Below are 15552 nucleotides of genomic sequence, written 5' to 3' on the forward strand. Positions count from 1 at the left end.
CAGAATGAATGAGTTTGTTGGATTGTGCAATCTCACCACCAACAGAAATTGTAATCTCTTAAGAATTTAGTCTTCAGGAGATGCTTTGACTAAAAAAGAATCATTACTCTGTCCCCAACATGATGGTAATGAACTTGTCTTAGAGTATCGCTGCCTGATCTTTCTTGTTCTTTCATTCACATATCCTTTGAAAGTTTACAGAATTGTACTTTGAAGATTATAAAATGCACTACAAATACTGTCTTATGGGAGGTAAGTGCAATTACAGTAGGACCTTGTCTTACTTGACCAACACATTCCAAGATCCCTCTTGAGAGTTGAAAATCGTGTATAAGTTGGAAGCAGATGGATGCAGATCAAAGCAAACTACCTTTCACATTAGTGTATTTATGGTTTTATTTGGGGGTTTTAGTTTTTTATGAGTGTGCTCTTACAACAACAACCAATATGGAAGTGTGTTTTATGTAATAAAAAAACCAAAAATAAATAAAAGTAAATAATTAATAATAATAAATCCCATCATTCAACAAATATTTCTTATACAAAAATACCCAGGCACTCCACAACCTTCCCTAGACTTATCAGAACTACTACTCTTGCACCTTGGGCCCACTACCAACAACAAATGGTGCCAATGAAACAAAGAGAAAGTACTGCACCAACATGGATAAGACCTGCCACAAGTGAGTGCTCCAGACAAAGACTCATTTGGGAGCGAAAGTCTGGCACAAAATGATACAATGACTCACACCAATGCCTCTCAGAGTAAGAACTAGTGCCACTGGGTGAAGTACCATGAGACACCACACTGTCTGGGAAAATAGTGTGATTTTAGCACATCATTTTTTAAAATGTATTTTTCTGCATTTATTTTTTCAACTGCCAATCACATATACTTGAAGTTATGTGAAATGGGGTCCCATGGTATTATCTCCATTTTACAGATTAGGAGACTGAGACTGAGAAGAGTTAAGTGACTTGCCCTGCATCACATAGCTAGTATCAGAGGCTGGTTTTGAACTCATCTTCCTGATTTGAGAGGTTCAGTGCTCTATCTATATATTTAAATGTAAATATGTTATCCCTGATACAATTAAGCTTCTTGAGGTCAGAAACTATCTTGCTTTGCCTTTGTATTCCAAGACCCTAGCCCAGTACCTGGTATTAAATAGGTACTTAATCCACACTGATTAACAGGATAATTCAAACCCTACCTAGATGATACTGTTGATTTTTTCTTTTTTATCACTGTCAGACAGGGCCACGTCTAGGAAATGTTATCTAAGAAATGTCTACATGATGCTTTTTTTTTCTTTAGTCCAGTATACCTGTGAGCTCATCAGTGTAGAGCAATCCCAAGAAAAACATCTCCCACCTCCCTGCCCTGTTACTCATACAGGTAACTATGCTTTATTTTATTATTTTTTTAAAACCTTGCCTTTCATCTCAGAATTAATACTGTGTATTGGTTCTAAGACAGAAGAGTAGTGAGGGCTAGCAAATGGGGGTTGCCCAGAATCACACAGCTAGGAAGTATCTGAGACTATATTTGAACCTAGGACTTCTCATCTCTAGTTCTGGTTCTCAATCCACTAAGCTACCTAGCTGCTTCCCTGCCCTCCCCCCAATGTTTAGTTTTAGAGAGCTCCAGAGGCATTAAGAAATAAGGTGGGGAGGGGGGCAGCTAGGTGGCAGCTAGGTGGCAGCTGGGTGGCTCAGTGGATTGAGAGCCAGAGCTAGAGAGGGGAGGTCCTGGATTCAAATCTGACCTCAGACACTTCCTAGCTGTGTGACTCTGGGCAAGTCACTTAATCCCATTGCCTAGCCTTTACCATTCTTCTGCCTTAGAATTAGAATCAATACCCAGTATTGATTCTAAGACAGAAGGTAATGGTTGAGAGAGAGATAATGTGCTGTGTTAAGTTAACAGCACTTAACCAGGGTTAAGTCAACAAGCACTTATTACCTGCCTAATATTTATTAAGGGCAGGTATGTGTCCAGAGGTGGGATCTGAACTCAGATCTATCTGAGTGAGGCCAACTCTAGATGTCAAGCTGCTGCTTCACCTGTGTGTATAGATATATGTGCATACAGGAACACTTTACCTACACTCATTTAAGCTTCAATGGCTTAAAACTGGCTGACATCCATATATATGTATGTGTGTGTGTGTGTATATATGTATATAGTGTGTGTGGGTATACAGGAGAAGGAAATGGCCAGTCACTCCAGTGTCCTTTCCAAGAAAACTCCAAATGGGGTCACAAAGAGTCCAACAGAACTATGACAGCATATACATATACATTGGATATGTATGTGTGTGTATACATTTGACGTTTAATTGCTTACAACTGCCCTCCAACTCTTGAGACCTGCATAAGCACATCAACAGAAACAAATATAGACCATAAGATGTATTGGAATGGGGGGGGGGGTGTCGGGACGAGGAGTGGACAAAAATCCATCCAAAAACGTGTCTGATGTCTCACCTGCTAGTTTTGAACCCCTCTCCGGTTTGTTCCCAGCCTGGTGGGACCGGCCAAAGTGGGCTTACAGCTCTGCTCTAGACAGAAGGCACGGGAAGAAAGCCTCTCATCTCTAGGGTTTGGGATGAAGCTCCAGCTCTGACCATCCTTACGCTGAAAGTTGTATCCTGGGTGGACAGAGGAGGAAGGGGAAAGGAGGAAGGCAGGAAAAGAAAACATGGAGAAGACGTGGACGAGGGGGAGGCATGGAGGAGGAGAAGAAAGAAGAGGAGGGAGGGAGAGAGAAATAGGAGAGATGGAGGAGGAGGGATGGAGCGGGGAGAAGAGCTGCCGAAGAAGGGAGGGATGCAGTAGGAAAGGATGGAGGGGAAGAATTTGGAGCAGAGCCTAGAGTCACCAACAGACAACCCAGGAAAGGGGCTAGCCTCCCTCTATCCCGGGAGCTCCAGCAGAAAGCAGTAGAGCTGGGCTGAGCGCGCGCCCGCCCCGTGCCTCGAGTCCACGCCCACGAGGACGCTCGCCCGCGGGGTGGGGAGCAGGAGGGGGTGGGGCCGTGGCCCGGGGCGCGCCCACGGCCGCGCGCCGGGCGCCATGGGAACCGCCTCGTCCCTAGTGAGTCCCGCGGGCGGCGAAGTGATTGAAGACACGTACGGGGGTGGCGGGGGCGAAGCGTGCGAGATCCCTGTGGAGGTGAAGCCCAAAGCCCGCCTGTTGCGTGGTTCGTTCCGCCGGACGGGGGCTGCGGGGGCTGGGACCGGGGCAGCGGCCGGAGCCGGGGCCGGAGCGCGCGGCGCTGGCGGGCTACTCGGGGCTAGCTTCAAGTCCACGGGCTCGTCTGTGCCTGAGCTGGAGTATGCGGCGGCCGAGTGCGAGCGGCTTAAGAAGGAGTACGAGATCTTCCGGGTCAGCAAGAACCAGGAGTTGCTGGCCATGGGCCGCCGGGAGGCCAAGCTGGACACGGAGAACAAGCGACTGCGAGCTGAGCTGCAGGTGACCAGGCGCGCCGGGCCCGAGAGGACGGCGGGGACCAGGGTGGAAACTGAGGCCAAGAGACCTCTGAAACCAGAGAAGGCTAGCTCTCTCTGGGGCCCAATGAGGAAGCAGAGACCCAGAGAGGACCATAGATCTAAAGCTTGTAGGGACTACTAAGGTCAACTAGAGAAACTGAGGCCCCAAAAGACCCATAACTCTAGCGCCCAACTTGGAAGGCCATCTAGCCCCAGTTCCCTCTTTTTACCGCGGAAGAAAGTGAGCCTCAGAGATAATCATAGTTGGAAGGGACTTAAGAATCCGTGTAGGCCAACCCCTTAATTTTACAGAGGAGGGAACGGAGACCCAGGCAGATGAAGTTACCCAAAGGTCTCCCAAGTCTTAAGTGACAAAAGCAGGATCTGAATCCAAGCCCTCCGAATGAGCCAACCAGTTCTCCTTCCACAGTACCACATTCTTTTGTCCAACGGTCATTTAATCCACCCTCAACTAATCCTCTGAGTGACCTTTAATAGCGACTTTAATTCATTCATGCCACTTCTGCAGTACTTAAAAAGACTTGTTCTGAAGTACTCTCATCCGATGCAGACTGCAACCTCCCTGTACCTATTCTAGCAGGGGTTTCCAGTCTGAGGTATTATTGTGCTTCCAAAGTGTCTAAGAAGCTTGTTGAGAGGTTTGGGAAATGTTTGGTTTAAAAAACCTTTATTACCTTATTACTTAATTTTATTTCTTCTGTGCCTAGTAAACTGTTTAATTTATTTCATTTCCTTTTGAGTGAGGTAGGAGGAGGTTTTCCCAAAGCCAGGAGATACAAGTAAAAAAGTAAAAAAGCTTGAGTACTCCTGTATTAGAGGCTGTTGCCTGAAAATTCATCCCCCTGTGGCTGGCTAGCATGGTAATGACCAAGGCTGATCCTAAGACCATTACCATCTCTACCTGAAAACCGTGTCACTTGATAAGACCTGCCAGAAGTTGTACTCTGCAGGCATGGCCTTCAGTGATGCCCCCTTCCCCTCATTTTACCCCATGCCCAAATGGGACAGCAGAGTAAGACATTAGTGGAAGCTGTAGTGACCTTGTGGGCCCCATCAAGCATTAACCAACAAGAGACCTGAAATAATAATCATGATTTCGAGTTTGTTGTGCATTCATTTCAGTCATGTCTGATTCTTCAAGACCCCACTGGGGATTTCTTGGCAAAGATACTGAATGGTTCATCATTTCTTTTTCTGCTCATTTTACAGATGAGGAAACTGAGGCAGACAGGTTTAAGTGACTTGCCCAGGGTCACACAGCTAGTGTCTGAAGCCAGATTTGAACCCAGAAAGATGAATCTTCCTTACTCCAAGCCTGGCATTCTATCCAGTGTGCCACCTAGACATGTCTCCAAATGGTGGAATAAGATTGGGGATAGATTATAGAACCATAGTTTAAGCTCTGGAAGGGACCTCAGCAGCTAGCCAGTCTAGTCCAAACCTGAAAGGGCTTCCTACTTCAATATGCTTGACTAGTGGTTGTTCAGTCTCTACTTGAAGATCTCCAATGAAGGGGAAACCACCACTCTCAGAAGCAGCCCATTCCACTTTGGGACAACTAATTGGTAGAAAGTTTTTCCTAACATCAAGCCTCAATTTGCCTCTTTGCATTATGTATCTGTTGCTCTTAATTCTGCCCTCTTAGGCCAAACAAAACTGATCTAATCCCTCTTCTACATGATATCCTTTTGAATACTTGAGCCCAACTGCTCTGTCCCTCCTAAGCCCTATCATCTCCCAGCTAAACATTTGATTCTTTTCTTGACATTTCAGCCTCTGGAATATCTTGTTTTCTTCTAATAGATTTAGAACTAAAAGACCTCTTGGAGATGATATGCTAACTTCCTTATTTTACAAATGAGCTGAGCCCTAGAGAGTCAAGTGACATCTCCAAGGTCACACAGAACCTATATCAGAATTCCCAGATTGTCTGAATCCAAATCTAGTGTTCCTTCTGCCAGAGCATTCTATATCCCTCCTAACTTATTAGAGAAATTCAGACAGGACTGAAATCAATGATATCTTACAAGATCCTCATCCGTGTGGGCTACATTTTCTCTTTATTCTATAGCAACTTGCTTTCCCCAACATGCATTCTCAACTGTTACACCTTAACGTTTTTGCTCCTGTTTTATTCAGTGTGCAGGAGGAATAACTCAGTAAATATTACTGACTATTCCACAGACAGGAAAGTAACATTCTATGGAAGTTCTTCTATTTGGGTGGTGGAAGGCGACTTAAGATTTATCTGTAACTTTTTAGCAGTAAGTTAGGGAGACATACTAATTAGCAGTGGTTTTCCCACCTGCCCACTGTTTAGTGGTGATATGTATGACATGTGTTTGGGATTTTCAAATTCTGACTTCCCACAAACAGCCTCTGCCTGGGATGAGTTTAATTGTTGCTATTGTCTTTTTTCCATTATTGTATCCAACTCTTTGTGTCCCCATTTGGAATTTTCAGGGCAAAGATATTGGAGTGCTTTGCCACTTCCTTCTCCAGCCCATTTGACAGATGAAGAAACTGAGGAAAATAGGCCAACTCCAAAGCCCAGTGCTGTGTCTGCCTTGTCACTTAGCTGCCCTGGATAAGGGAGTAGACCGAAAGAGTGGCCAAAGGAGACTTAAATAGTTGAGCTGAAAGCTGGAAAAAGCATGGCTATATTTGTCTGGTCAAGGTAGTACTGAGTTTATATGGATTAGTTCACTTTGCTGCTACCAACTCTGATCATTGCCCAACATAGCTTCTTTCCTTTCTCTTCAGTCTCTAAGCATCTTATGAAAGTCCCATGATGGTATTCTGCAAGCTCAGCCAATGAGATGAGTGTTTTATTCTTATTTGCAGTTGGGGAAAATGAGGCAAGAACTGCCTCAGATAAGGCATCTTCTATTTGGAAAATTGTCTTGTTCTAAGAGGTTAAAACAACCGTGTCCTCTTATTTTGTTCTGAAGTGAAGTAATCCAAAGTTGCGTGATAACACTGCCTGTCAGAAAGATTTACACAATCGGTGTTTTTTAGGCTCTTCAGAAAACTTATCAGAAGATACTTCGAGAAAAGGAAAGTGCTTTGGAAGCTAAATATCAAGCTATGGAGAGAGCAGCTACATTTGAACAGGATAGAGATAAAGTTAAAAGACAATTCAAGGTAAATAAATGCCTTTGATTATCTTCCTTTCTAAAGATATGGGAATAAAATATGTAGTATATTGTGAAAACCAGCTTAATATCATCATCATCTTGTATCTGAAATAGAAGGGCCTTTGGAGGTAACCTCGTCTACTCCCACATTTTGCTGCTAAGGAAGCTATAATGAAGTGGAGTGAATAAATGAGCCACTTCTATTGGAAACAAAATACTCAGCATGTTTCTGAGATCATGCATTGCTGTTGTTGTTTGTCCTTTGATTTTGAAGAGGACTAATGACATCCTGATGCTGGGGTCAGGGTACAGAAAATGGTGGATGATGGGTGAGTTCTTAGAGTCTCAAAGTTGAAAGACATGTTTGAAGTCATCTAGACAAACCTATATCATATCGGAATTTGCTCAAGGAACAAGGAGAAATCCAATGAGATAACTAATGGGTTTTAATCAGGCAGTAAACATTTTAAAGCACTGATTACATGCCAGGCACTTTGCTAAGTTCTGGAGATAGAGAGAAAGACAAAAAGACAAAAGTCCTGTTTTCAAAGCATTTCGAATCTAATGGGGGAGACAACATGGAAACAACTATGTTCAACTGAGCAATAGAAGAAAATAGCATTAAGGTGGAGCAAAAAGGGCTTTTCATGGAAGGTGAGATTTTAGCTGAGAAATCAGGGAAGTAAGGGAGTAGAGAGAAGGAGGGAAAATATTCTAAGCATGGGGAACAGCCACTGAAAATACCTGATTCAGAGATGGAGTGTCTTGTGTGAAGACCAGCAAAGAGGCCAGTTATTGAGTCACAGACTATGGAGGAGAGAGTAAGGTATAAGAAAACTGGAAAGAGATGACAAAGCCAGGTTATGAGAAGCATTGAATGCTGCACAGAGATGTTAGCAAACCTTTTAAATAAAATCATTCAGGAAAAGGTAAAAGGCCTGAGATTATTTGATTTGTTAAAAAAAAAGATTTAGATTATCAAATTAATAATGGTTTAATGTTTTTAGATAATCATTTAACATTCTAGTTACAAAAAACATATTTGAATTATTTTTTTTCATTTTAAAGATTTTTAGGGAAACAAAGGAAAATGAAATCCAGGACTTGTTAAGAGCCAAACGAGAACTGGAGACCAAACTTCAGAGACTCCAGGCTCAAGGCATTCAAGTGTTTGATCCTGAGGAGTCTGATTCAGATGATAATTGCACAGATGTCACTGGTAAAATGTTTGAACACTATTTATAATATTAATGAAAAAATAATGTTTAAAAATCACAATAAAAAGCAATGGAAAAGTTCGTTTTCATTGCCACCTTACTTATCTAGACCAGAGATGGAAGACACCGTTCCTAGAGCCCTGGAACCAAGTTACAATGTAATTGGGAAATGTTTAACAAAATAAATATAAATACAGTGCAAAATAGATAATGTTAGTTTGTGGCTTTCTAAGTCAGTATGTGGTCAGAGGGTTCTCTTTCTCCTTGATTTTGACTCCACTAACCTAGAGTACAACCAAAACCTTGAAAAAAGTTCTTTTCAAAAAGCGGGGCTGGGGTGGAGGTGAGGGGTAGGTTCAGAACAACAAAAATACATGGCAAATGTCCATGAACTAAAGCTCATGCATTTTACTCCCAGGAGAGTTCCATTAGGCCCTTATTCAGCATCTTATTAACTAACTCCCTTTAGATACAGTTCTTACAAACCTATTGAACCACAAAATTAGTGGGGCATGATTTCCAGAAGTTAAACTAACAGTAACAATGATGCAAAAAATAGATTAAAAAAAACCCCAACAGATGCAAGATTGTAAAATGCACTGTAAATGTATTCAGGGTAGCATTGCAGATCCACACACAGATCCTCTCTATCATAGCCTGTTAAAGTAGTTGATGTTCCCAATAATGAGCCTGAGTTGTCATTTAAAACTTGTTATATATGGTTTCCTTTGTTTAAGAAAATAGAGGAGCGTATTGAAATATTATTAAAATATTTCTTTACAAAAATGATTAACATTTTACAAGTTTGGGCATTTAAAGGGATGACTTCAACTATTTAGAAAATCACACATACCATCTTATTCTGATGATGTGGTATAAATGAAGTGATGCCATGTGTATTAAAGATTGAAGTGATAAAACCTGTTATAAAAAACCAGCATTGAAAATTTTAAAAAATTAACAAAGTTTCTGGATTACTTTTGGAGTTTCTTTTTCTTTGCAAAAGTTTCTGGTTTGTAGAAAGGATTTGAGCACATTGAGAAGTTTGTATAGATCTAAATGTAGAAGAGGGAAATGTAGCAATTCTCAGTATTATAAAATCAGACAAAAATTCAGACTGACCGCTTTACCTTTAGTCTACCTTTCTACTGACATAGGCAGAAACTATAGACTGGTTATTTATTTAATTTGGTTATACAGCTAGCTGATTATCTGCTCACCTCAGTATCTAAATACTAACTGGCTCTCATTTAAATGTGTTTATTTAACACAGTTTTGGTATCCATTAGTCAGTCTTTCTTTTAGCTCTATAAGTAATAAAAAAAAAATTTTAGTGAACCAGATAAATAATTAGGAAGTTAATAAAGAAACTAGAATAATAAGGTTTTTAACCAGATTTACTAAGTGACATTCTATAATTTGGTTTTTATTAGAAAGATTTTTTTTTCTTTTTTAAGCTACTGGAACTCAATGTGACTATTGGCGTGGTGGCGCGTTGGGAAGTGAGCCTTCCATAGGCAGTATGATGCAGCTTCAACAGTCTCACAGGGGACCAGAGTTTGCCCACAGTTCTATAGATGTAGAAGGACCCTTTGCAAATGTTAACCGAGGTAAGATATACCATGTTTTAAATTCACTCAATTGGCCGTTAGTGACTATTCCTAGTACCTTTGTGCCATGAGTATAATTTTGATTTCTTTTCCAGAGTGGTCATGGATCTGATCCATGGGTAGTCCTAGATAGCCACATGTCTTTGCAGTATGACTGCAGAGTTAGGGGTGCAGTATGTTACTGTGAAACAGAGTGGTCCTACCTGGCTAACCCAGGAATCACTCAGACCCCTTGGAGCAGCACAGTCTAGTGGATGTCTTCTATATTATGTTTCTAGTCCTGAATTCACTTATAGTCCATAGAACATCAAGAATTTGGCCAACAAGGAGCTCAGCTCCACTCATTTTAGTCTTTGTTCCTACAAGGTGGGATCTAGAAGTATAAAGTGGGCAGCCACACAGGGCAGCTCAGCTTCTAGGACCAGCCTTGGTAAATGACACGTTGGACTTTTGAAATGAACATTCTCTTAAGTGGAGCACAATATGGTTACATGCTAACATAGAGAGGATATAAATTTTGTGTAGCTTTTCCCTTGTACTCTTTTCCTCTCATCGTGGCTGGGAAAGCAGGTTTTACTCAGGCTTTTACATTTGTCCTATTATTTCTTCTATTTCAAGTGATTATTAATACATCTTATAAAATATAATACTTGGAGTTATTGGATTTTAATTTAAATTTTACACTAGTATGTTTTATTAGTATATTTCCTTCATCTAAAAGATCATTTCTATATTGATAAGTATTCAAAGAACCTATTGGATATATTTTTAATATTAGTGGATTAGTGGATAAAATACTGAACTTGAAATTAGGAAGAGCAGGATTTGAATTCTGCCACAAGTACTTGCCAGCTGGGTGACTTTGGATAAGTAACTAGACCCCCATGAACATTGGTTTCTTCTTCTAAAATGAGAGTCATCCTATACACAGTTCCCACCTCAGAGGATTATTTTGAGGTTTAAATGCAGGATTCCATGAAAAGTGTTTTGCAGACTTTACAATAAAATAGCAGTTATTGTTAAGGTTCTTGTTAAACACCATTTAAAAGCTTGCCTAGCAAACATTTGATGAAAGAATCATTTTTTTGTTTGTTTGCAGATGACTGGGATGCTGCTGTAGCTAGTTTATTACAAGTTACTCCATTGTTCTCACATTCTCTGTGGAGTAACACAGTCAGATGTTACCTCATCAACACAGATGAAACGCAGCCTGAGATGGACATTTTCTTGAGGGTGAGTGTCTCATAAAATTCAGGCTCATGGAAATAAAAATTGTATGCACCCTTTTGGAGAGTTGGCCCTTTGTTTTTTATAACCATGTTTTCACATGTTTTTGGTACTGAATTCCTTAATAAATCCAATGGTACTTATAATCATAAAGTCTTTTTTTAAAACCTTTACCTTCTATCTTGGAATTAATACTAAGTATGGGTTCCAAGGCAGAAGATCAATAATAGGTAAGCAATTGAGCTCCAGTGACTTGCCCAGAGTCATGCAGCTAGGAAATGTCTTGGGTCCAGATTTGAACCTAGGACCTCCAAACTGCAGGTCTGGCTCTTAATCCATTGAGCTACTTCATTGCCCCCTCCCAACTTATAGTATTAAAGCAGGGGTTCTTAATCTGGGATCCATAGATCCCTCAAGGGGGCATGTGAATAGATTTCAGATTGTCTAGGAATGTAAGTGAAGGATAATAAGTTTCCTTTTGTTATCCTTTGTATTTCATTTTATGCATTTAAGAATATTCTTCCAGGAAGGAATTCATAGGCTTCACCAAACTAGCAAAGAATTCCATGACACAAAACAAGGTAAAGAACCTTCACTTTAGAGTTAGCTAGGTGGCTCAGTGGATTGAAAGTCAGACCTGGAGATGGGACGTCCTGGGGTCAAATCTGCCCTCAGATACTTCCTAGCTCTGGGACTGTGGGCATAACCCCAAGGGCCTGGTCCTTACTGATATTTGCTATCAATTCCAAGACAGAAGGTAAGCGTTTAAAAAAAAAGAAACACAAACCTTTATTTTAGAGACTTGCCACCATTATCGTTAGAGATCTTTCTCCATGTTTTTTCATAATGAAATCCAAGACCCAACACAATGACCTAATCCATATGCCCATTTATCCTTGGTTCTGTCACAATAAAACATATTAATTCCTTAGATGAAGAATGTTTTTAGGTATGGTGAATCAATACTACTTGGCTTTCTTATTTGGAGTTGTCATCATTTTGGGGTGTAAGTTAATCTAGCAACTTTTCTATTTCCTTTGTGATGGATGGATGTCCACAGGGCCCCCAAATGACCATATGGAGAGGACTCATTTTGTGAAATAATAGAATTTAGAGCTGGAAGCGACCTTAGAGATCATTCAGCCATCTCATTTTATAGATGAGGACACTGAAGCTCTCAGAGAGGAAGTGACTCCCAGCATCACACTGGGTCTTAGGGCCACAAGTCTTTTGCCCTTTCTACCACATCACATTACCTTTCAATAGTACAGACCTTACTTGAGCCTTTGCTAAACCTTAATAAATCATTCTTTCATAAATCTTATTTTTGCTATTAGGACTATTCTCCCAAACTCCAAAGAATGTGTGAAACAATAGGATACTTCTTCCATGCAATTTATTTTCCAATAGAGAATGGAAGTCATTACTTCAACGTAAGAAAATGGGAAATCGAGAAGAGTTCATTAGTTATTTTGTTTATTCATTTAACTTTACCAAGGTAAGTGTAATGAATATAGTTTATTATTAGATTGCTCTTATATGCACTAATCAGATTGCTAAAAATGAACTTAAAATGCATGTTTGAATTTAATTTTTTATGTTCCTAATTTATGCTATTTAAAAAGCTTCCAAATGGTTCTTTATTCAGTTGGAACACATCACCAAAATGTGCTTACCCATTCATCTTCCTGAGTGTATCTTCAATTCATTATCTGCACTGGCTAAGGACCATTTAAAGTCCAATATTCATTTGTAGGGTAAGAATAAAAGTATAAATCATTTCAGGGATTTATTCCTAAATAATTAACTACATGTAGATTGAAATACATCTCAAATATACCAGGGGGCTTCATTATTTAAAAGAATTTTCAGACTTTTTGAAAATGAAAAATTACTTGGACCCTTTTTTACCTGCTGTATAAGTCGATTTTTGTATATTAAGTTCTTTTTTTTGTTTGTTTTTAAGCAGACCATGTGTACTTAGGAATGAAAATTGCAGAATAACAGAGTTGTAAGGGCTTTGGATGGTCATCCAGTTTAACGCCTACTCCAGAAATGTGTGGTCAGCCAGCCTCTGTTTAAAGACTGTGTTCAAGGTGGAACCCTTGCTTTTGGAAGAAAAGATGGTCAAGACGGAATAGACCAGGAAAATGAATATATTTCTTTGCAGTTTTTTTTTAAATCTAAATTTAGTTTGTCTGAGGGCGAGTTCCTTGTCAGCAGCCTGAGAACTTACTTTTTTAATATTTGAGAGCCATATTTCAATAGAATTGGCTTCCTTGGTTATCCTGCACATTTAAAAACATTATTCTGAAAGGGGTCCCTAGTTTCAGTCAGTAGACTGAATAAGAATGGCCTTGGACAGTCCTGGGTTTACCCTCATCAAAAGTGTCTGAGTAGGCACAGTCTAAGGAACCACTTACTATTACTTTTGTCTTTGAGGGGATTTTAGTGCCTTTTGGGGTTGGACTAGAAAGCCCTTGAGGTCCCTTCTGACGCCGAGACTCTGAGAGTTCTTTTCTTTAATCATGTCAGTAAAGCCTATTCCTTCAATATGTGGTATTTTTTGTAACTTCTTGTGTTTTGTGTTGTTAGGGCGAGATAGTGCTACAGTTGATCATTTATTTCTCTACGCCTGTTATTTTGATATCATCAGGGATTTTTTCTGGTTCTTTTATTGGGCTATAATGAGTCATTTTTTTTATTAAAATATAGCATTGATTCAATTTAGTTCACTAGGCAGGGTAAATTAAAAATGTTTAATTGAAAAAAGAGTAAAAATGGCCAAATAAAAAGAAAACCAAGAAACGACTCCATAATGAGAACACTAATCAGATTTCCAACCGAACAAGTTTTACTATTTGCCACATGCAGGGCACTGTAACAAAAACCTTAGAAACCAAAGACAAAAATGACGCCTAACTCCCTTCAGAGAGCTGGTACCCAGGAGGGGGCTATGACAAGGGTACAGATGAGCGTAGGATTTAGGGGATGCCTCAGAGCAGGAGCCCCTTTGGCTGCTCTTTGATGAAGATCAGTATTTGAAAGGCTGAGCTGACAAGGGAATGGATATCAGAAAGGAAATAATTGCCTGTGTGAATGCCAGTGAATCAGGAAACCTATATTAAGTACCTACTATGTGCCAAGCATTCTTCCAAGTGTTGGAAATACAAAGAGAGGCAAAGCACAGCTTCTGCCCTCAAGGAACTCCTGAATTCAATAAAGGAGCTCTGCCAAGGCCTGGAAGGTTGCATTTGAAGAAATGGCAAGGAGTGTTGTGACTGGAACATAAAGTGTGTAAAGGAGAATAGTAGGGGCAGCTAGGTGGCTCAGTGGATAGAGGTCCTGGATTCAAATGTGGCCTCAAAATAACAAGCTAGCTGTGTGACCCTGGACAAGACACTTAACCCCCATTACCTAGCTCATACTATTCTTCTATTTTAGAACCCACATGTAGTATTGATTGTAAGATGGAAGATAAAGTGAGAGAAAGGGAGGGAGAGGGGGAAAGAGAGGGGGGAAAGAGGGAGGAGGAGGGAGGGAGGAAGCAAGCCAGCCAAGCATTCTAAGCAGCAGAAGTTGGGAGGAAGTTCTTTCCCGAAATGAGGAATATAACTATGATAAATACTCCAGGAGTTTTATCAGGGAAAAAAGAAGACAGGGAGAATGAGAACTTGAAGGGATCTTTGAAAGTAACAAGAACCAGCTTTTCACTTGAAAAATATGTGAAGATCTGTGGCACAGTTAAATTATACATTTATAACATGAGTTTGCTTCATTACATTTGAAATCTTTGTTGCTTCGCACAGAATATTCTCTAAGCTTTATAGATACAAAGAAAGGCATGGAGTCCAACTGTGTGGAATTATAGTTTACAGCAGCTTCCAAAATGTGAGTCTTCATGGATTATTCAAGAACATTTTGCTTCTTGACCCACACAGAATAATTAGGAAAATGCTTTTTTTCTTCACCAGGGACTTTTTTTTCCTTATAAAGTCTTTATAATCAAGTCCGTTATTGAAATTTAAGTTGATTAATTAAACTGTTTGCTGCGACAGTATAATGTAGCACAAGAAATGCTGATTTCCCATCTAGCTGTTTGTTGGAGGACTGTGAAGAGGCATTTTTGAAGAACTCTGAAGGAAAGCCTCGATTGATCTACCATCGCTTGGAGGATGGCCAAGTGAGCTCAGACTCTGTCCAGCGGTTGATTGAACAAGTTTCTTTCTTGAACAAGGCTAACAAGGCCAAGGTACATTTTATCTGTTTTGGGGTTTTTTAAGCCTTTACCTTGCATCTTAGAATCAGTTCTAAGGCAGAAGAACAGTAAGGGCTAGGCAATTGGGTTTAAGTGACCTGCTCAGGGTTACCCAGCTAAGGAGTGTCTGAGACCAGATTAGAACCCAGGACCTCTTGTCTCCAGGCCTGGCAATCCTATTTACTGAACCACCTCATTACTCTCAAGGAACATTTAAAAGAAAACTTGATTCATCTATGAATTTGGCCCCACTATGGTAATAGTGAGAAGTAGAAACTTGGACAACCCAAAAAGCGATCTGAGCGTTTGCCCTGTAGGCTTTTCATTAGTTAGCTACTTGGTTTGGGTTCTAGAGCTTGGGCAAGAGCAACACTGTGTGGAAGCCATAGCAGTCAGAGAGAGAGAGAGGGACTGGGAGAGGGAAAGAGAGAGAGGGAGAGGGGGAGAGGAAGAGGGAGAAGGAGAGAAAAGGAGAGGGGGGGGAGGAGAGGAAGAGGGAGAAAGAAAGAGAGAGGGAGAGAGAGAAAGAGAGAGAGGGAGAGGGAGAGGGAGGGAGGGAGGGAGAAAGAGACAGAGAGAGTGAGAGAC

The 15552-nt window shown here is 40.5% G+C and overlaps 1 protein-coding gene across 3 annotated transcripts in view; it reads left to right on the forward strand.

Annotated features, from left to right (window-relative positions):
- The first annotated feature begins 3054 nt into the window (after window positions 1-3054).
- Window positions 3055-15552, forward strand: part of NPHP3 (nephrocystin 3) — a 41972-nt gene continuing 29474 nt past the window's right edge. For all 3 annotated transcript variants that reach the window (XM_001369327.4, XM_007505096.2, XM_007505097.2), the window contains exons 1-7: window positions 3055-3477; window positions 6534-6659; window positions 7721-7871; window positions 9327-9479; window positions 10579-10712; window positions 12044-12204; window positions 14802-14958. In XM_001369327.4, coding sequence (XP_001369364.1) covers window positions 3079-3477; window positions 6534-6659; window positions 7721-7871; window positions 9327-9479; window positions 10579-10712; window positions 12044-12204; window positions 14802-14958 — 1281 coding nt within the window. In that variant the 5' untranslated portion in view covers window positions 3055-3078. The remainder of the gene's footprint in view (window positions 3478-6533; window positions 6660-7720; window positions 7872-9326; window positions 9480-10578; window positions 10713-12043; window positions 12205-14801; window positions 14959-15552) is intronic.

The sequence above is a fragment of the Monodelphis domestica genome, chromosome 5 (assembly GCF_027887165.1).
Source record: "Monodelphis domestica isolate mMonDom1 chromosome 5, mMonDom1.pri, whole genome shotgun sequence".
NCBI lineage: Eukaryota > Metazoa > Chordata > Mammalia > Didelphimorphia > Didelphidae > Monodelphis > Monodelphis domestica.